This window comes from Colobus angolensis, unplaced genomic scaffold (assembly GCF_000951035.1).
Source record: "Colobus angolensis palliatus isolate OR3802 unplaced genomic scaffold, Cang.pa_1.0 Scaffold230, whole genome shotgun sequence".
Lineage (NCBI taxonomy): Eukaryota > Metazoa > Chordata > Mammalia > Primates > Cercopithecidae > Colobus > Colobus angolensis.
The window spans coordinates 3,403,335-3,423,759 of record NW_012115489.1 but is presented as its reverse complement, the minus strand read 5'-3'; the positions used below and the strand labels follow the sequence as shown (position 1 = coordinate 3,423,759).

At 43.2% G+C, this 20,425-nt stretch overlaps 1 protein-coding gene and 1 pseudogene across 2 annotated transcripts; one reads left to right on the top strand and one right to left on the bottom strand.

Annotated features, from left to right (window-relative positions):
* Nucleotides 1-383: 383 nt before the first annotated feature.
* GDNF-AS1 (GDNF antisense RNA 1 (head to head)) lies at nucleotides 384-2,778 on the bottom strand. The gene is made up of 2 exons (XM_011944385.1): nucleotides 1,926-2,778; nucleotides 384-1,513 (listed from the first exon to the last, which is right to left on the bottom strand). The coding sequence occupies exon 2, from the start codon at nucleotides 821-823 to the stop codon at nucleotides 509-511; it is 315 nt and encodes a 104-aa protein (XP_011799775.1). The 5' UTR covers nucleotides 824-1,513; nucleotides 1,926-2,778; the 3' UTR covers nucleotides 384-508.
* LOC105513535 lies at nucleotides 968-6,950 on the top strand (annotated as a pseudogene). Its single transcript, XR_001002042.1, has 2 exons — nucleotides 968-1,053; nucleotides 5,517-6,950. The product of XR_001002042.1 is annotated as a keratin, type I cytoskeletal 18 pseudogene (transcript).
* Nucleotides 6,951-20,425: the final 13,475 nt, after the last annotated feature.

Sequence of the window (20,425 nt, the reverse complement as noted above, 5' to 3'; positions counted from 1 at the left end):
AAAGAAAGAAAGAAAGAAAGAAAGAAAGAAAGAAAGAAAGAAAGAAAGAAAGAAAGAAAGAAAGAAAGAAAGAAAGAAAGAAAGAGAAAGCATGAGAGAAAGAGAGAGAGAAAGGAAGGTAGGAAACAAAAAAAAAGAAAGAAAGAAAGCTCACTCACAGCCTAACAAGAGCAGTGGATATGTGATAATAACTATTCCATGAGATATGTTCTACAACAGACATACATTTAATGTTCAGAAATAGCACAAAAGTAGTAACATAAACACTGATCTTTGTAACATAAATAGGAGTTCACCAGGGAGGCAAGCATGAGGAAGATGGAGGATGGGTTAAGTAGGATTGGCTCAAAACTGGTATAGTGTAATTAACAAATTACTAGTAATTTGATTTTGCTAAGATTTCAGCAAATGTGCTGAGCATTTTTCTCTGCTGTGTCTTGACTTGTCTTCTTCTTTAAAACAAAGGAAGAAAAGAAATCTAGTTGTTCTAAGGACCGGTCGACGGACCTCATGTATGTGTGTGAAAATGTCCATGACTCATCCACTTACAACATGATGACAACACTGAGGGGAAAGACGCATAGTCAGTTAATGCTTCAGGCCTATGAAAAAACGTGCTCCCAGTTTCCTTCTGAATGTGTGTACCTTTTACAATGAGAAGCTTTCCTTGAAATAATGTTTCATTCCAGAATGCTAGAAATGAGTCCATACCTACAGACATAACAACAGCAAAAGCTACGGCAATTGCAGAATTCCTGAGCATGAAGAACAGCAACCAAAGTTGGATGAAGCCAGGGAAATCACAGCGCCTGGGATGACACATGCTGAGAGCTGCACCCCACAGGGTGGTGCTTTCGTAAGTTGCAACAAGATTCACTTTTGAAGCTTGAAGTCTTCTGACTCTTCTACCACAATATGTAAATACAAGCCAGAAAGCAAAAAGCCTCTAAAAATTACAGTAGCCTTCATGTCAACTCCAAAGTACCTCTTGAGCCAAGAGGAAGATGACAACATTGCAAATGAAAATGCAACCATCTTGCACGTGGTTCAGCTGTGAGTGTTCCACTCCCACTGCCAACAGTCTGATGTGGGATTGTTTCTGGTTACTCAGACCTGCTCGAGTTAGTTTACCTCCCTGTGGCCTTCCTGACAAGCCATATGGATAGGAACTACAAAGTACTGGGAGACCCGGATAACAGTCTCAGTTCAATTTGTTCTTTCATTTATCCAGAATTGTTGGAGGACAAGTGAGTTTTCCACTTACTGGATAAATAAGTTTTCCAGACAACTGAAAATTTTGGCTAGCCACAAGATTTTTGCACTTTTATTGTTTAAATAGGGGAAATTCTCCTAAGATATGGAATATATTAAAAGCATGGTCCCTGGACCCTGAATGCCTGGGTTTGAATCTCAGCTCCAACGCATGCTTGCAGTGTTGTTGGGCACTTGTTGCAGTTGATGTTGGGCAAGGGACTGAACTTCTCTCTGCTTCCAGGGATAATGATAGTCCCTGCTTCAGAAAGTAGAAAGAGTAAATAAATTAAACACACAAAACAGAACAGTACCTAGCACATAAAAATTGTTTCAGTAAGTATTATTGTTATTACTGTAAACAGAATGACTAACAGAAAATATGAGGCTTTTCTTCTCAGAATCATCACTATAACCACTAAGCAAAATATTGTATGTGTATATATGTATATTCTTTACATATATAATATATATTTATAAGTATACACATATTTTATGTATTTATGTATACACATACTTTATACAACCACACACTCACTAAATATATATATATACACATATATATTTACGCATCTATACATACATATATATGTATACACACACACTCTCTAGATGTAAATATATAAAATCATGCCCTCATAACCCACTGGAATACATTAAGGAACTACATTTACCTTAAGTGACCTCAGAAGTTTTAGCTTCTAGTTTTTCACACCTTGTGTTTGTCTGTTTTAAACATTCTGGTCTCCTCTTTCATTGGTAGAACTGCTAGTAGTCGTGTCTGGCTATGTCTGACTTCTTCCTGCCCTGAGTTGTTCTTCTATTCTTCCGTGACTGAGAAACCAGATTGCAAAGCTTGTTAGAATTGTGGCTAACATAAGAGCACAGAGTTCTGAATGAGAATCTCAGAGGCTCGTCTATGAAGAAAACGGATGGGCTTTAATATTTGTACACCAGATCACCTGCTATGGCTGATCTGATCACCATGTTTAGCTTGCTTTCTGATTCTTGAACCTGTTCTTAATCTGTGCTTTACAGCTGTGCTCACAGGACCTTCAGGCTGTGTGAGCAGATTTCAGGGGCTACCATGGTGTAGAAAGGGGTGGCCAAGGTGGGGTTTAATCTAGGAAGGCTCCAAGCTCTCCATTTTTGCTTCAACCAGAGAAGCTCTGAGATGTTTTATATAATGGGCTTCTGCATAGGATGCCATTTGCAAAAAGGCTTCCGCTGCTACATTAATAAATAAAGTTGGCAACTACTGTTCTACAGAGTTATGTTTGCTAGATAAATGACATCTGGACATACACTCTTTTATGTATGTTTGAAATATTTCAAATAAAAACTGAGAATCACAAGCCAAACCAACACTAGGGATTAAACATAACAAAAATTCATATGTAATAAATGAGACTGGGCATCTACAGAAAACATTTCCAAATAAACCACCATAACTATGATTTGTAAATTTTGTAATGATGTTAGGTTAACCCCACATCCCACCACAGAGCCGCCACGTTAAAAGTCAATAAATGTAAAATAAGTATAATTTTAAGAAGTCTAAAATGTTAATGATGGCTACAAACAGACGGGGCTTGAGTTACATGATTGGGAAAAGGGGAATTTTAAGAATGGTTTGTCAGGGTTTTTCCAGAACTCATGAAAAGAGATTCTAATAGTTGATACTAGGTTTCTAGTCAGTAATATCCATACACTGGAAATGGACATATGAGCATGATGGAAACAATCTTCCAGCAACATTAAGCTCCTCTTGTTCTAACTAACTCCATCTTACTAACTGTATCAGTTAGAATTGTTTTGTCTGCAAGAAACAAACAAAAACCCCCACAAAAACAGCAGTGGTTTAAACAAGACCAAAATTTATTTAGTTAGTTAGTTAGTTGTTTGTTTGTTTGTTTTTTGAGATGGAGTCTTGCTCTGTATCCTAGGCTGGAGTGCAGTGGCACGATCTCGGCTCACTGCAACCTCCACCTCCCAGGTTCAAGCAATTCTCCTACCTCAGCCTCCCGAGTAGCTGGGATTACAGGCGTGTGCCACCACACCCAGCTAATTTTTGTATTTCTAGCAGACACAGGGTTTCGCCATACCGGCCAGACTGGTCTTGAACTTCTGACCTCAAGTGATCCACCTGCCTCGACCTCCCAAAGTGCTGGGAATACAGGCGTGAGCCACCACTCCCAGCCAAGATCAAAATTTATATTTATTAGTTGAGAAGCCTGGAGGGAGGTAGTCCAGGTCTACCATGGCACTCGATGGTGTCAGGGGCCCAGACCTGCTCTACTTTATTGCTCTGTTATGAGCATCCGCCATTCTCAAGGTCTCTTCTGGTTCAAAATGGCTGCCAGAGCTCCAGACATTGCAGCCACTTTCCAGACAACAGGGAACAGGAAGAAGAAAAGGAAATCCCTCTTCCTTCAAGGAGACTTTTAAGAAGTTTTACAGACCCCTTCTGCTTACCTCATATTGACAACAACTTAGTCACATGGCCACACAGAACTGCACAGAAGGCTGGGAATTGTAGTCTGTATTCCAGACAGTTCTGTGCCCAGCCAAAACTCAGGTATTCTAGTCCTAAGAAAGAAGGAAAAATAGATATTGAATGACAACAAAAGTCTCTACCATGCCAAATTATCTCCTGATTCCTATTTCCACTTCCTGAGTGAACCCACTCACCAAGAATAGAGTGGTATCCCATTGTCTGCTTTTCTCCCAATTATATTCTTAAAAATTAATTTTCAAATCAATGCAAAGCCGCAAACACTTGTTAGGTGCCTATTATGATTTATACAATGGAATACTATTCAGCAACGAAATGTAGCAAACTATTACTATATAGAACTTCAATGAATCTTGAGAAAATTATGCTGAGTAAAAACAGCCAGAAAGAAAAACAGAGTACATGTTGTATGATTCCATTTATATAAAATTCCAGAAAAACACAAACTCATTTGTAGTGACAGGAAGCAGAATAGTGGTTGTTTGAGAACAATGGGAAGAAGGGGGGTGACTTGCAAAGGGACATAAGAAACTTTAGGGCTCATGAATGTGTTCATTATCTTGATTGCAGTGACGGTTTCATGGGTATAGACATATATCAAAACTCATCAAGTGGAAAACTTGAAACACATGCAGTTGATCCTACATCATGTATGCCTTGATAAAGCTGTAAAATACTTTTTTAAACAGAACTTATTACATGCCTGGTGCTATACTAGGCATGGGAGGCACAAGATAAAGGTACAAGGTCCTGTCCTCAAAGGTCTCACAGCCCAGTAAGTCATCCTGATTAATGAATTAGGCTTGTGAGTATAGATAGGGTGAATAGATCCCGAGTCCCAACACACTAAGAAGCCACTCAGCCTACAGACCGAGGGTCACACTTTGTCCCATAAGTACCCCCAGCCCCCAAACCCAGCCTGAAACAGGCTTCGGTATTTGACAATGAGGAGCACAATGTATACATGCACTGCTCTTTCAACCTACTTCTACTAAAGCTCTGGATACACATGGTGAACAATATGCTAATATCTTAAATATCCCACGGTAAATTGTATATTTTCCACTCTTAGAAATGGGATCCAATGACATGTTCTCTTCACTTTCCACATCTGTGTTGCAGAGCCAGGAAGGATCCATGACAAAGAAGTAGTTGGCACAAATGAATCTTCTGATGGAACAATCTAGTGAGACAGCTACTTGGAATCTGCTGTTTCCGGTGACCAATACCACTCACATTTGACATCTCTTGGTGTTGCTCCTGCGGTGTGTGCAACAGTGCAAGAGTGCAGTGTTAAGCTCTGAAGGCTCCAGATGGCAGCTCAAGGGGAAAATACTATAGAGCAAATTATTTTATCTATTTCCTCCTCAATCTTTCCCCCCTAGTTCCTAGGGCTTATGAAGGTCCACAGAATGTATCCTTAGAACTGAAAGCTGTTGCTCCCACCTTTTCCACCTCGAGAAAAAAATATCATTAGTTGCAGTGCAGATAGTTTCATCACAAAAAAGTAACAAAATTGATCAACTGAAAATCCTTGCGGAAGAAGAGATTTTTTTGTTATCTCCCTTAAGCCCTTTCCATGTTGGTCTGTGGAGCCTGAACATCACTGAGTAGGGAATGTCATACAGGATTGCATTAAGTGCTCCCCACAACCCAAAATACCTCCCCTTTAGCCTAATACAACATCTGACACCCTTGCATGAATCCTTTTAGACTAAGATGCTGAAGCTGAATTGTGCTCTGAGAAAAGAAAGCAAAAACCCAACTGGCGGTCGGCAAAGCCTGAGTCCTGTCGTCTCGCCTTCCTCCCATACAGCATGAGCTTCACCACTCGCTCCACCTTCTCTACCAACTACCGGACCCTGGGCTCTGTCCAGGTGCCCAGCTACGGCGCCCGGCCAGTCAGCAGCGCGGCCAGTGTCTATGCAGGCGCCGGGGGCTCTGGTTCCCGGATCTCCATGTCCCGCTCCACCAGCTTCTGGGGCGGCATGGGGTCTGGGGGCCTGGCCTCAGGGATGGCCGGGGGTCTGGCAGGAATGGGAGGCATCCAGAACGAGAAGGAGACCATGCAAAGCCTGAACGACCACCTGGCCTCTTACCTGGACAGAGTGAGGAGCCTGGAGACCGAGAACCGGAGGCTGGAGAGCAAAATCCGGGAGCACTTGGAGAAGAAGGGACCCCAGGTCAGAGACTGGAGCCATTACTTCAAGATCATCGAGGACCTGAGGGCTCAGATCTTCACAAATACTGTGGACAATGCCCGCATCGTTCTGCAGATTGACAATGCCCGTCTTGCTGCTGATGACTTTAGAGTCAAGTATGAGACAGAGCTGGCCATGCGCCAGTCTGTAGAGAATGACATCCATGGGCTCCGCAAGGTCATTAACGACACCAATGTCACTCGACTGCAGCTGGAGACAGAGATCGAGGCTCTCAAGGAGGAGCTGCTCTTCATGAAGAAGAACCACGAAGAGGAAGTAAAAGGCCTACAAGCCCAGATTGCCAGCTCTGGATTGACCATGGAGGTAGATGCCCCCAAATCTCAGGACCTCGCCAAGATCATGGCAGACATCCGGGCCCAATATGACGAGCTGGCTCGGAAGAATCGAGAGGAGTTAGACAAGTACTGGTCTCAGCAGATTGAGGAGAGCACCACAGTGGTCACCACACAGTCCGCCGAGGTTGGAGCTGCTGAGACGACGCTCACAGAGCTGAGACGTACAGTCCAGTCCTTGGAGATCGACCTGGACTCCGTGAGAAATCTGAAGGCCAGCTTGGAGAACAGCCTGAGGGAGGTGGAGGCCCGCTATGCCCTACAGATGGAGCAGCTCAATGGGATCCTGCTGCACCTGGAGTCAGAGCTGGCACAGACCCGGGCAGAGGGACAGCGACAGGCCCAGGAGTATGAGGCCCTGCTGAACATCAAGGTCAAGCTGGAAGCTGAGATTGCCACCTACCACCGCCTGCTGGAAGATGGTGAGGAATTCAATCTTGGTGATGCCTTGGACAGCAGCAACTCCATGCAAACCATCCAAAAGACCACCACCCGCCGGATAGTGGATGGCAAAGTGGTGTCTGAGACCAACGACACCAAAGTTCTGAGGCATTAAGCCAGCAGAAGCAGGGTACCCTTTGGGGAGCAGGAGGCCAATAAAAAGTTCAGAGTTCAAAAAAAAAAAAAAAACCAACTGGCCTACATCACTGAGGAGACCTTGAAAGATTGATGTAAGATAGCCCCTGATGGAAGAGAATGGGCAGGGCCCACAGGGATGACCTGCAGAATCACTGTGGACCTGCTGGGGGATGACAAAGGACAATGGGAGAAGGAGGAGGTAGTGAAAATAAACTTTGGTTATGCCAAATTTTCTGAAGAGCCAGCACTTCTTACTGTGAAAAACTGATCTGGAGCGAAGTGATGAATTATCCCATCCAAAATTACCAATTCTTTTCAAGCACTCCTTTCACTTGTATTCAATCCCCTAATAAAAGCAGATTTGCTGTCCTCATTAAGCCCAACGTATTGGCATCTGAAGTGTACTGAGTACTCATATGTTATTTCCCTAATTACACTGGAACTTGCAATGCCCAAGAACTCTGTTGATGAAAATAATCCTTCTGTAATATTTCCTTTTTGACTGGGCACCTCTGGGCATTAAAAACACATTTTCAATGAAAACTAGGAAGGGCTTTCTTAGTTCTTATCACATTAATCTTGTCATCTAAACTTTTCTACTGGAAAGCTAGCTTCTTCTATAAATCCTTTTCTCAAATTATTTTGGAAGTAACCTGAGATACTACATCAATGAGAAGGCCCAGAGCAGATGTGGGAGGAAAGAAAGAGGAATTAATGACAACCTTCAGCATTTATTCTTTAAAGACTAGCAGCTTAAACCCCCTAAATAGAACATGTGAATAATCAACTCACTCCTGAAGCTGAAGGGAATAGTTTTATCTGAAACAGAAGTCCCTCATTATAATATGGTTTTCATGATCAGATATTTCCAAAGGGGCAGAGAGGTAGGGGACAGGGAGACATCAAAATATATCCATCCAAACCCAACATTGAAAAGCCCACAAAACACATTTAGCTACAAGTTGGAGTCAGTTCTAATTCCCAGTATGTCACACAGGCATCTCACAGCATTCACCACAACACCCCTGTGACTGTCCCAAGCACATCCACATCTTGCCCTTGGACAAGTCACACCTTGTCTCTGAGTCTCATTTCTCACCCACACAAAGGAAAGGTTTGCCTAAGGGACCTCTGCAGTCTCTCAAAATCCATCCTATAATGGATATAGGATATATCCTATAGTGGAATTACACTGATGCTCTCCTAGTGGCCCTGCTGTGTCTTAATTTTTTGGTGCCTTAAGTCCTTACAGCATGACACTTCTCAAGACTACCCAAGGAAGCACACCTTCAGTGTTTTGCAATGCCACATGTTATGGTTTGGCTGTATCCCCACCCAAATCTCATCCTGAACTGGTGCTCCCACAATTCCCATGTGTCATGGGAGGGACCCAGTGGGAGGTGACTGAATCATGGGGGCAGGACTTTCCCGTGTTGTTCTCATGATAGTGAATAAGTCTCATGAGATCTGATGATTTGATAAAGGGGAGTTCTCCTGCACAAGCTGTCTTGCCTGCTGCCATGTAAGATGTCCCTTTGCTCTTCCTTCATCTTCTGCCACAATTGTGAGGCCTCCCCAGCCATGCGGAACTGTGAGTCCATTAAATCTCTTTCCTTTATAAATTACCCAGTCTCGGGTATGTCTTTATTAGCAGCATGAGAACAGACTAATGCACCACATCCAAAATGCCAAGAGAGAACCTCTTTGGGTGCATATTCAGAGTGGTTCATGGAAAAGCTACCAATGGAGGCCTACTGCCTGCTGAACGGACCTTCTAAGCACTACCAACGCAGAATAGCCCAGAACTAAAGGAGATTTGGCCCCTCAGGAGACACCTGGCAAGATCTGGAGACAATTTTGGTTGTTACAACTTAGTGGGAAGGGGTTGCTCCTGGCATCTAGTGAGTAGAAACCACAGGTGCTGCTAAACATCCTACGAAACACAGGACAGCCACCAAAAACCAACAGCCATTGCCCAAAATGTCAGTAGTCCTGAGGTTGAGAAGCCAGGCCTAGGTCCACAGAACCAGCAGTGTGGGGCAGCCAGCTCTTACCAGTGCATGAGAGTTAAATGTGTTCATCTCCTTCCAGTTCCGCATTCATGAGGTCACTCTGGCAAGAAGAAATCTGCCATGATGGGAGGATTTACACCACAGAAATCAGCAAATCAGCTCTACAAATCAGAGCAATTTTGTGTCTGCGAGCAAGTTGTTAAACATGTATCAACACACTGCTAATCCAAACTTCTGAAGTGACTCGGAAGCCCAGAGTTCTTTCGGCAAGAAGGCTATAATGTAGTGAGATGACTTTACCTACGGGCAAGAAGTGGGACTTCCTAACATTACCACAACAACCATGACAACAAGGAAGGACACAGAATGAGGGACATCGTGGGCAGGTATTGGAAGAGTCTCCCGTTCTTTGGTTCCATTTGCTTACTTATATATATGCACTGCCTTCTTCCAAAGAGCACTTGAGGGGACAATTAGGAAATACACAACAGCCTTGTTTACTAAACTGCTCAGAGGAAAAGCATAATGGAAAAATAATAATTCAATACATTTAATTTTGAAAAATTGACATACAAAAATAAAGATCAACACACAACAGGTGCCAAGCCCGAGGAGCAGGCAAGCTGATCCTTCCGCCCCTAGCCCAGCTGCCTGAAAGACACATTTCCTAGTGGGTCCTGGATGCTGGTAAAGCTGGACTCTACCAGACCCCCCACGAGGAACCGCAGGGCCCCCTCTTGCCTTCCAGGGCTCCGCACGGAGGATGGAATGCCCTACAGAAACTCAAGCCACATTGTAGGGAAACCCTTTTCCAGCTTGCTCTTTATTGCTGTCTTGATATTTGCCTCTGGTTGCTATGGCAAAATCTGGCATTGGAATTTTTCTGGGAACAAATAGGAAATAGTTGTGGGGGAAGTTCAAGATCCTACATACATTTAGATTTGGTTATAAACACTCATAGTAAAATAAAGTGTTGACTCATTAAACCCAAAATAAACCAAAAAAGGATTTTTTTTAAATCCTCTTTCAAAAACTCTTACTTTGTTGCAAAGGTGACCAGCTAGAAAGTTCTTTGCCCTTATGGACAAGATCATCAGCAAAATGAACTAACAGGGTAGAGGACCGATCAGCTGGGAAACTGGTCACCCCATGCCAAGTCACACTCTGCCTTTAGCATGTTTCATTTCTGGAGCTGGAAGTGCTCACCCTACACAGAAGAAATTTTCCATTTGCAGGAGTGGATTATTTTGTCCAGTCTCACTGAGGAATATGCCAGGACTGCAGCCATTCGAACTCTGGCACCAAGGGTCTGGAAAAGCTTAGGAGGACATGCAGGCCTGTGGCACACCTTGAACCCAGATGGACCGGGTATCTCTTTGTTAGTGTCTAGTGATATAGTTTGGATGTGTGTCCCCACCCAGATCTCCTGTTGAATTGTAATCCCTAATGCTGGAGGAGGGGCCTGGTGGGAAGTGTTTGGATCATGGGGGCAGATCTCTCACGGCTTGGTGCCATCTTCACAATAGTGAGTGAGATGTTATGAGACCTGCTCATTTAAAAGTCTGTAACACCTACCCCCATCCCCAATCTCCCTTGCTTGCTCCTGCTTTCAATATGTGGCATGCCTTTTCCCCATTCCCCTTCCGCCATGATTAAAAGCTCCCTGAGGTTTCACCAGAAGCTGAGCAGATGCCAGCACTATGTTTCCTGTATAGCCTGCAGAACTATGAGCCAATTTAACCTCTTTTCTTTATAAATTACCCAGTCTCAGGTATTTCTTTATAGCAATGTAAGAATGGTCTAATACATCTATCTTTCCCTAAGGCCACTATATCTTAAGAGTTCCTGAATCTCCACTTTTCACCTAAGCCCCAACTGTTCTCTCAGTTCACATCCACAGTTCATATACCCTGACTTGTCTCCTAGGGCCAGCCATATATGTGGGAAGAAACATTGCCATCCATACACAGTGAATTGAAGAGGGTGAAAGTCCTCTCCACCCTGAATGGGCTAGCCGGTGTGATGTCCCTAGCATTCAAGGCTGTCATCAAAATACAAAGCCTCCTAAGAGATGTATGGAGAGGTATCACATCATAGACTTTACCAAACATTTCAAAGGGGAGATTCTTCAAGCGCCATCTGTCTCCAACCTATCTTTTTTCCATCCCATCTCCTAATGTTCCCCCAAAAACCTAGCTTGGCTCCAGCCAAGCTCATACCTTACTATCTCTTGCATCTACCATAGATGCATCAGAAATAATGAAAAAATATGTTACTACATACAGCAATCTTTACTTATCAGAGTATCTCTAAAAGACAACATATTTATTTGGAGTAAATACTTAGGTAAGCCATTTGGGAAGGAGAGGAGAGATGTCAAAGTTGTGTTCAAATAGCAAACAGTGGTCACTGAAGTATTATTTATAAAATAAGGGAGGAAAGAAAAAGCAACAGGTAACAGGAGGCAGGGCCTGTGTGGGAGGGGACTAAAGAGATAACACGTGTAAGAACAACTATTTTTCTAGAAGTCACCACCACCTGACAGTGTTCCAATTTCTTTATATGAATCAACTCATTCAACTCTTACTACAATCGGATGAAGTAGTTAGTAATATTATCCCCATTGCACAGGTGGGGAAACAAAGTCCCTGAACCCTTCAGTAACTTGCCCAAGGTTACCTGGCTTGAGAATGGTGGAGATAGCGAGTGATGGTCGGACTCCAGACTGTACTTTCCTCAGTGCGGAGGCCTCTGCTTGCAGTTGAGGAAGGACTGCAAAGCAGTAGACTTAAAAGATTTTAACAAATATAAGAAGTCACCAACATAAGACGCACCATTGTCTTATGTATTGTTACCAAAGGAAACGTGCTGCCAATTAGACTATGACACACCAACACAGCAAGACAGAGTCTGGTTTCCAAGATATCAAATACTCAACTAGGAAAAATGTACATACTGGAAATGATGAACACAGTATCAAAGCAGAATATGAATCTGTTTGTTGTGGGGGTTACAGTGAAACCTCCATCATCTTCTCTTTGAAACTCCACGGTAAACTCCACATTTCTCACAAATGCTTTCGTGAGCATTGATTCTTGAGAGGAGGTGGTGGCAAGGAAGAACTCCTAGAAGTGCCATTTGTGTGTGTGCGGGGTGCCCACATGTGTGCAGAGGCAGAGCAAAGACAATTTTAGCAAATTCAAAATGTACTTACCCTATATTTAGTTACGCAAAGAAAATGTACCTTCATTATTTTCTATAATTGATCAAATCTTTCTCCAGAGTCCTTCACTTTACTAAGTAAAGAAGGAAAATTACATGTCATCTAGTCCAATAATTTTAAATGCCTTCTGGATATTTTGGTATTGCAGCACCTCGTCCCCTACCACTCTCCACTTTCCCACTTTTCTCCAAGATGACCCCTGGGGGAAGGGTCTGCTTCATGTTGGTAGGAAAGGGGAGGAAGGTCCTTGGCCCACATGATTCATATGTGCAGGTTCCTGGCCTGTCCTCCAGTTCATCTAGTTCCCACCCTAGAAGGTCTCAATACTGAAGTCTGTGGCTGATCAATGCCTACTGTGTGCTCACCAGGGCCATGCTGACTCAGCTCCACTTAGGTCTTCACAGGAGCTGCATATACCTTCTGAGGTGGCTATGTCTCCCATTCCATCTCCACCCTGGGCAGTCCCCCCACTGGCAACCCCCTGATAAGCTCATCAGCTGGGACTACTTACTCATGACACTCATGGCATGCTTGATCAATGAGCTTGGGTGTGACTTCCAATTCCTTCCAATCGCAGCTCCTTGCCAGCCACTACACTGAGGCTGTCATATTAAAGAAGCTAATTGCCATCCTAGATACACCAGTGATCTCCTGAGAGGCTCACCTATTGGCAGCTACCTGTGCCCAGGAGACAACAGTCACCTGAAGGGGAAACACAAACATTATACAATGTTGCAATTAGTGTTAATGGAATAAATAAAGATCAAGATCACCTACTGAGCACATTAGCATGCAGATAGCATGTTCTAGTCCTAGTGGATACTCGGTATATTTCCAGCTTAGTCCACGATTTCAGACTGGAGTTCCATGAAGACAGAGACAATGCTTATCTTGCTCATCATCGTATTTACACGCATAATGGACACTGAATATTTGTCAGATGCAAGCTAAAGTTTAAAAAGGAAAGAATAGCAAGTCATTTACATTAAAGGATAATGTTGTCTAGGCCAGTGGTTCTTAAGTGGAGATAACTTTATCCCCCAGAAGACATTTGGCAACATCTGGAGACATTTTTGGTTGTCACAATCGGGGAGGGGAAGCTACTAGCATCCAGAGATGCTGCTCAACATTCCACTATGCCTGTGACACCCCCCAAAAAGCAAAGAATTATTTGGTCTAAAATGTGAATAGTGCTAGAACTGAGAAACTCTGATCTAAGGATTTGAGAGCTACAGATCATGGTGTGCTGGTAAATGTTAACAACAGGCTCTCTGGGTAAGGGAGGGACTCCTGATTCATAATGTTTACCAATTTACATGAAATAAATACTACATCCATGGCTGATTTCAAGCTCCAACAAGACATCATGAAACACACAGTTGGGAAAAGGGCATAGCAGAGCACACTGTTATATAATATTTCCACCGTGCAGTTACAATAGACAAAAATAACCCCAACAGCATAGACAATAGTAACATATAGTAAAACAATTTGAAAGTAATGAATTTCGATTATCATTATTACTAACTTTGTTTTTAACACAATTTCTTTAAATGTAAGTTTAGGCCATTTCACTTTTATAATGGCTGTATTTAATAAGTGGCTCACAACATTCCTGAAATTTTAACATTGGCCCTTGTGAGTCCGTATGAGCAACATACCTAGTCAGGGATAATGCAAATGGGAAGAGATAAGTTGAAGCGTTGAAGGGAGGCAAGAGGACAAGCTGCAAACATCAAACAGTGCCCTTGGCCCGTGTAGCAAGAGGAGGCTGAAGAGCAACTGGGGAGACATCCTGAAGCACGGAGCACCTTGTGAGATGTGAACATGGGAGCCGCTCAGAGGAGAAAAGGTGTTGGGATGTGTTACCTAATGGGTGACCCCAGTTGCTCTACTTTGAAACATTAAAAGTCCAGCTTCCAGCTGGTTGTGGTGGCTCACACCTGTAATCCCAGCACTTTGAGAGGCTGATGCAGAAAGATCACTTGAGGTCAGCAGTTCGATATCAGCCTGGGCAATGTAGCAAGACCCCACCCATCTCTACAAAATAAAAATTAAACAAAGTAGTCAGTCACAGTGGTGTGTATCTATAGTTCCAGCGACTCAGGAGGCTGAGGCTGGAGGATTGTTTGAGCCCAGGAGTTTGAGGCTTGCAGTGAGCTATGATTGTGCCACTGTACTCCAGCCTGGGTGACAGAGGGAGATCCTGTGTCAAAAAAAAAAACAACTTACAAAATCCTCTCTCATGTATCTATCTATAGATAGATTAGATAGGTAGATAGATAGATAATATAGATGGATAGATAATAGATAGATAGATATGGATATAGGTGATATAGATACAGATGTAGATACGGATATATTAATAGATATACCCTAGTGGTTCTGAGTAACACCATATTAAAAGCAAAAGCAAATGAAAACAGCATTCCTCAGTACCTCCCCTAACACACAGATAGAAGTGAATAGAATTTAAAGGAAGGGAAATGTATATACACTTTCCTATTTTCTTAAGAATAAAACATCGAAGACTGTCTCCCATAGTGTTCTATCACATTGTGCAGGCTTAATAAATAAAGAATTTAAACCACCTACCTTCCCCAGGGGAGACAGGCAAATGCACACTGGCATGAGAACGTACTGCTCAGGTTGGAGGGCTTCTATCTGCTCCCCCAAGAGAATCTGGCCCAGTAAAGGAACCACTGCTTTCGTGTGTGCTTTAGACGTCTATCCAGAGCTACCGTCCTCATGGCTGGAGAAGTGAACAGCAAGCAGAGCTGATCCTGCTAAACTGCAGCCACTTCCTGAGGTTTGGGATGAACCCATCAAGGTCTCAAGACAGAGGGCCGGGACAGCATAGCTTCTCCCTCTGTAGACTAGGGCTGCTGAATGCAGGGAAGTCCATGTAGCCCCAGAGAGCCCAGCAGGTCTCTCCACAGTCCCACTCCTCCACTTCCAGTGACACCTACCATCTGCCCACCTCAATGGACCTGATCTCTGTTCAACAAGTAGAGTGTTTGAATTCCACATTTTCCTTTATAAAAATCCTCAGAAGGCCAAATCTCAAAAAAATATCCACATGTGAAAGTGGGATTTGGAAGAGAAAATAGAATGGGGAGGGTTATTCTTAGGCCCAGGAAAGGGGGGCCCCTAGTATTCCTCTGGTTGTGCCCTTTCTACGGGGTGAAGAGTTCAGGGGCACAGAGATGTACCCACCTGGAGCCTGCAGCCTGCATCTCCTCTTTCGGACTATGTCTTGGGTACCAGAGACCCTGAATCCCCTGTCCAAGTGATCTTAATTCCACTTCCAGAGCTTTCTCCAGGCCTTTTCTCTCCAAGGCAAGTCACACCACCAGTGCACACACCCCTAAGCTAAGGGGTGCTGTTTGTGGGGATACAGCTTGGATGTGTAGGCTAGGATGTCCACACACATATGTGTAGCGCCCCCTTATGTGGGACTGCCAGGGTGGGAAGAGATGAGGGACAGGCCACAGGCCATGGGCTAGGTGTTCACACCCTCTGAGCCACCACATTCCTGCATGGTGCTCCAAGACCCCACACATTCTCAGTGCACAGCAGCCCTTGTGCACAAGTGTCTTTATCAAGGCAGGAGGATGGAGCATCTTTTATTTAACACTTTGCCAGCTTGATTTATCACTTTTAAATATTGAGGTATGGTATATGAGCCTCCGTTTTTACACTTGCAGGGCCCCACAAAAGTTAGGGAAGGACCTGGGGAAGGAAAAATGTTTAAGGGAGGGATGGGGGATTATCAGGATCGAAAAGGACCAAAATTGTTTCTTTGCTATGCGGTGCTTAAAATAGTGCCCAGAACATAGTAAGTATTCAAATCTTTGTTGAAACGGAAAAGTTGGAGGGGGGAGGGAGAGAGAAAAAGAGAATTCAAACCCTGTCTTTACCATTCCACTTGTGCATCCTTGGGCAAGTATTTCAACATCTCTGATCCTCAATGTCCTCATCTGGAAAAACGAGAAGCCATGCTTATCACATAGAAGAACAAATAAGTGTTAACTGCTTACACTGTTCTCAATACCATCACCATTTTCATTAAATGCTCCACCCCCTCAATCCCATTTAATTTATAAGATGTAATCTGAGTATCGATTTATTTCAAATAACCTCAGGGAGGCTATTTCTACTGACATGCCCAATGCAGAGAGAGAAATATTTCATGATCAGCCCCACCAACATCCTCAAATGCCCCCCTACCACCATAGCAGGTACTGCTGGTGTCCACCCATACCCTTAGGCACTCATCACTTCAGTACTCAGTAGTCTGACTCCAGTTGCCAAACCAGCATTTCTTTGCATAAAGGCATCCCCAGACCTCCAGAGCCCACTTAGCCACTTGCATGGCAGGACTGCCTTCAACCAGTGATGGGCAGGAGTTAGTAGGAATACCCTGGCTCTCTTTCTCCTAGAGTAAGATAACTCTGCCGTGCATGTTCTACACTGAATCCCAGCAGGATCATGTTCTAGTTACCCTTAGTGATAACTTGCTTTATAATAGACACTTTGGTTGCTACACAACAAGTATGCCTGAGTATGGCCATGCTGGTTACTACGGCCAGTATTCCTTCTAATTACTCAGTGCTCATGCCTTATCACTTGTTAAAATATTTTCCAAATCACCCCTTCACATTTAACCAACAAGTTGTTCCCCCAAGTGATTCTTAAGAAACATGAATATTGTATAAAACTAGATCCAATAGCAATTTCACCTAATAAACTACTATTTATTAGTCTCCCCCTTGTTTCTGTGACGTATGGCATTAAAAGGCAATAGTTAAACGAAGAAGAAATGGACAATAAAAGATCATTCAGTGCTTCCAGCAAACACCACAGATTTTTTTGTTGCTGTTGGAAACCTTCCCACGTGTGTGAGTGAAATGCCATGACTACACACAGTGTATCAAATAGGCATCTGCTCTCAAGTGCTTTTGTACTTGGCAGTGACCTCAGGGCTTGACAAATATGTTGTCTCCGTGTTTTTATTTATTATATCATAATCCTTTGGATGGTGACAAATTCTAAGATTATAACAAATATATTACGATACCAATATGAATGTAATGTAACAAAAAGATGACCTAGATCTATGGTAGGTGAATGCCAACCTAAACAGTGGCTAAACTGAGCAGCTGTTGGCAATTAGGTCCAATTAACAAGTTTTAAACACGGCATCACTGGGAACCTCTTTGAAGTGTGTTGCTCCATGAAGGTTTTGCTTGAAAGGGGTTTCCCAATGGGAACCAGTCAAAACCCTCAGCTGAATAGCTTCACTTCCTCTTTAGACTTCAGAGCCATGTAGAGTTCACACTTTTAATACATCTTCCCCAGTTTTGTGTATAAATATTTCAGACATGTAAAGAAATGTCTGGAAAAGCATCTTTGCTGAAAAGGACATTGTGAAACCAGGAAGGAGGAAAGCAGGGGGCAGGGCTCCTGGGCTCTATTTGGCAATCTGTTGAAACAATGATCCCTACAGAAAAGGAAATTACAAAACAACATCTAGGTATTCAATAGGCATATGAGAGCATCATCTACTCTGAAATAGAAGCTCCATGAGGGCAAGAACTTGGTCTGGCTCATCATTGTATCCCTAGTACCTACTAACTAGAATGGCACACAGCAGACCTACTATAGATATTAGATGAATGAATGAATGGCTCTTTACTGAATGAATAAACAAATGCTTGAATGGACTAATAAAATAAATAAAGTATATACATACGCTTGGAAAACACAAGCTATTTTATAAAATCTAACTCACATGAGTACATGTGACACAGAGGCACACACACACACACAGAAAAAGCCAGAAATTTGTCTTGATTCTCCTAATTATTTTGCTGGTCCTGCCTATTTGATGATAATTTGGGACTTACATTTCAGCTTCATTTTTCGTATCTGACAAAAAGAAGGGAAATGCAAGGTTGGACAGAATGCACCTAGAGTGGTGTCTGGCACATGGTAAGCACATAATAAATATTTGAGGACTAATGCATGAAAAAACTACATGGTGCTCCACCATCCCTGGCCAGAAGAGGCTCTGACATCTCTGTGTTTCACTCCTTGTGCATTTCCTAAGTCTTATTCACTGACTTTCCTGCAAGTCTCTCTCATTCGAGGACAACAGGCCCAGCTCCAAAGGAGAGTTTTGGAAGAAGAGACAGGGAGCCACCTTCCTTCTCTCCAGGCCTTGCGGAGACAGTGGAGTCAGTGGCTTTGTTGTAGGTGAAGTGAGATGCTTATTTAGGAGATGCTCTGCAGACAGTGAGAGATCTGCCAGGAGGCAGGGCTTCAAAACCTGGGTTGCCTGTTACAATGCTGATTCCTGGGTCCCAGCCCTAAAAGGCTCACACTCAGTGGGTCTCAGGCATAAACCAAGAATCTGCACAATAACAACGACCCTGGTGATTCTGATGCAGATGATAAACTACTAGAGCCACTGGGCTAGAAGGAAAGCCTTCCAAAAGGAGAAAGATGTTCATCCCAGAGTGCCTACGTCTGGTGGGTTGGTGCCATCCTGAGGCATCCTTCAGGGAAGTCCTCAAGCATTCTCTAAACATGACTTTAACTGACATTAAAAGAGAAAGAACACACATTCTTTCTTTTCTGTGATGGTAGGGGACACTCACAATTCAGCAACCAAAAGGTTTCAGTTCCCCAAAAGCCTAAAAGCACACTAATAAAGAAAGGGCCCTGGAGTACAACTAGCAAAGACAAGCATGCTTCCCAAGCAAAAGACCCACTTTTCCCTTAAGGGAAAATCCCAGGTTTGAAAGTATCACAGAAACAAAAAGAAAGATAACTAGAAAACAGGAGTTGGAAATGTTGATCCTAATGAAAAGCAAGGAAGCGGGGCAGAGACACTGACATCTGAATTACCCATGTGACAAAGTCTCAGGACAGAGGGAGGGTTGACACAGAGCTAGACTCCATTAAAGTGTTAGAATGACAAGTTCCTGCAACATGATAATTTAGAGACTTGTAATATATCTGTCCACACAATAGCTAATTTCAGAGTCAATGGTGTACTCCTTGAAGACAATCTGGAAATCTGGAAAATCCAAGACAAATGGTCTGTTAGCATAAAGGATCTCAATGGTTTAAAGCCTCTATATATCATGGCTGCATGAAAGGATTCCTCTGTAAACAGGGGAGCAAGACCACACTGCCTTATATCAAGACATTTTCAGCTTGTTTAAAAGGGGGCATTATTTTCCACTGGCAAATAGTTTCTTCACAATCTCTTTCTCTCTCTCTCTCTCTCTCTCTCTCACACACACACACACATACACACACACACACCCTGCCTATCTGTGCACATGGAGGAAAACTCTTTTGACAGGTTTTTAAGTTACAAAGGCCTAAGCCTTTTTGTACTACTTTGGGAAGCTTAAAGCTACAGACTAGACCAGCTACAGCCCAGCCTGGTGAGACATCAGTCTCTGTGAGCTGGCCAGCATCACCTACTGCTCCCTGCCCCCTGCCTTCCTGTCCTGCAACCAACAGTCTAATTGCTTTTGTACCTTTCTGAATAAAAAAAAGTAGTTATTTTTTGTTTAATGTCATATATAGTTTATAAAATTAAGTGGTAAGTGTAGATAATAAGCATTTTATGTCAGCTATGTAATATATGAGCTTCAAGTCTATTTCTGTTGACTCTCAACCATCAGGTTCATGGCAAAGTCTTTATGACTATAGGATAGATAGGGGTGTGTTAGCCACATATGTTGGAAGGAAGGGAAACAGGAGAAGGAATAACAGTCAGAACAGGCTGGCTTGTGCTGAGGTAATAACCATTCCCAAAATCTCAATGGCAAAAAAAAAAAAAAAAGGCATCTTTCTCACTCTACTACATATCCATCTCAGGTCAGTAGGGGGTGAGATGGAGGGTGGGACCACTCCTTACTCCTCACTCCAAAACCCAGGCTGAGAAAGTGGCCACCAATTCCTACATTGCCAGGCATATGGCGGAGGGAAAGAAAGTTCTGCACAGCCTTGAACTGGCAATTAAATGCTTGATCTAATGGTGACACACCGCATCTCCACTCATATCTTATTGCCCTGAACTGGTCACATGGCCCAGTCACCAGTCACCCAATGACAAGGGGGCCAGGAAGTGAAATCCTACTCTGTGCCTGAAAGTCAAAGATCTAGAAAGATTTAGACAACAGCACTAATGACCACTAAGAAGGGAGGATGGGAGAAGACCTACCAACTGACTACTGCTGACAAAGACACACTGAAAAATCCTACTGTCA

Excerpts from the sequence above, each read along its gene's own strand:
- GDNF-AS1 (XM_011944385.1), bottom strand. The coding sequence starts at position 823 with ATGTGTCATCCCAGGCGCTGTGATTTCCCTGGCTTCATCCAACTTTGG.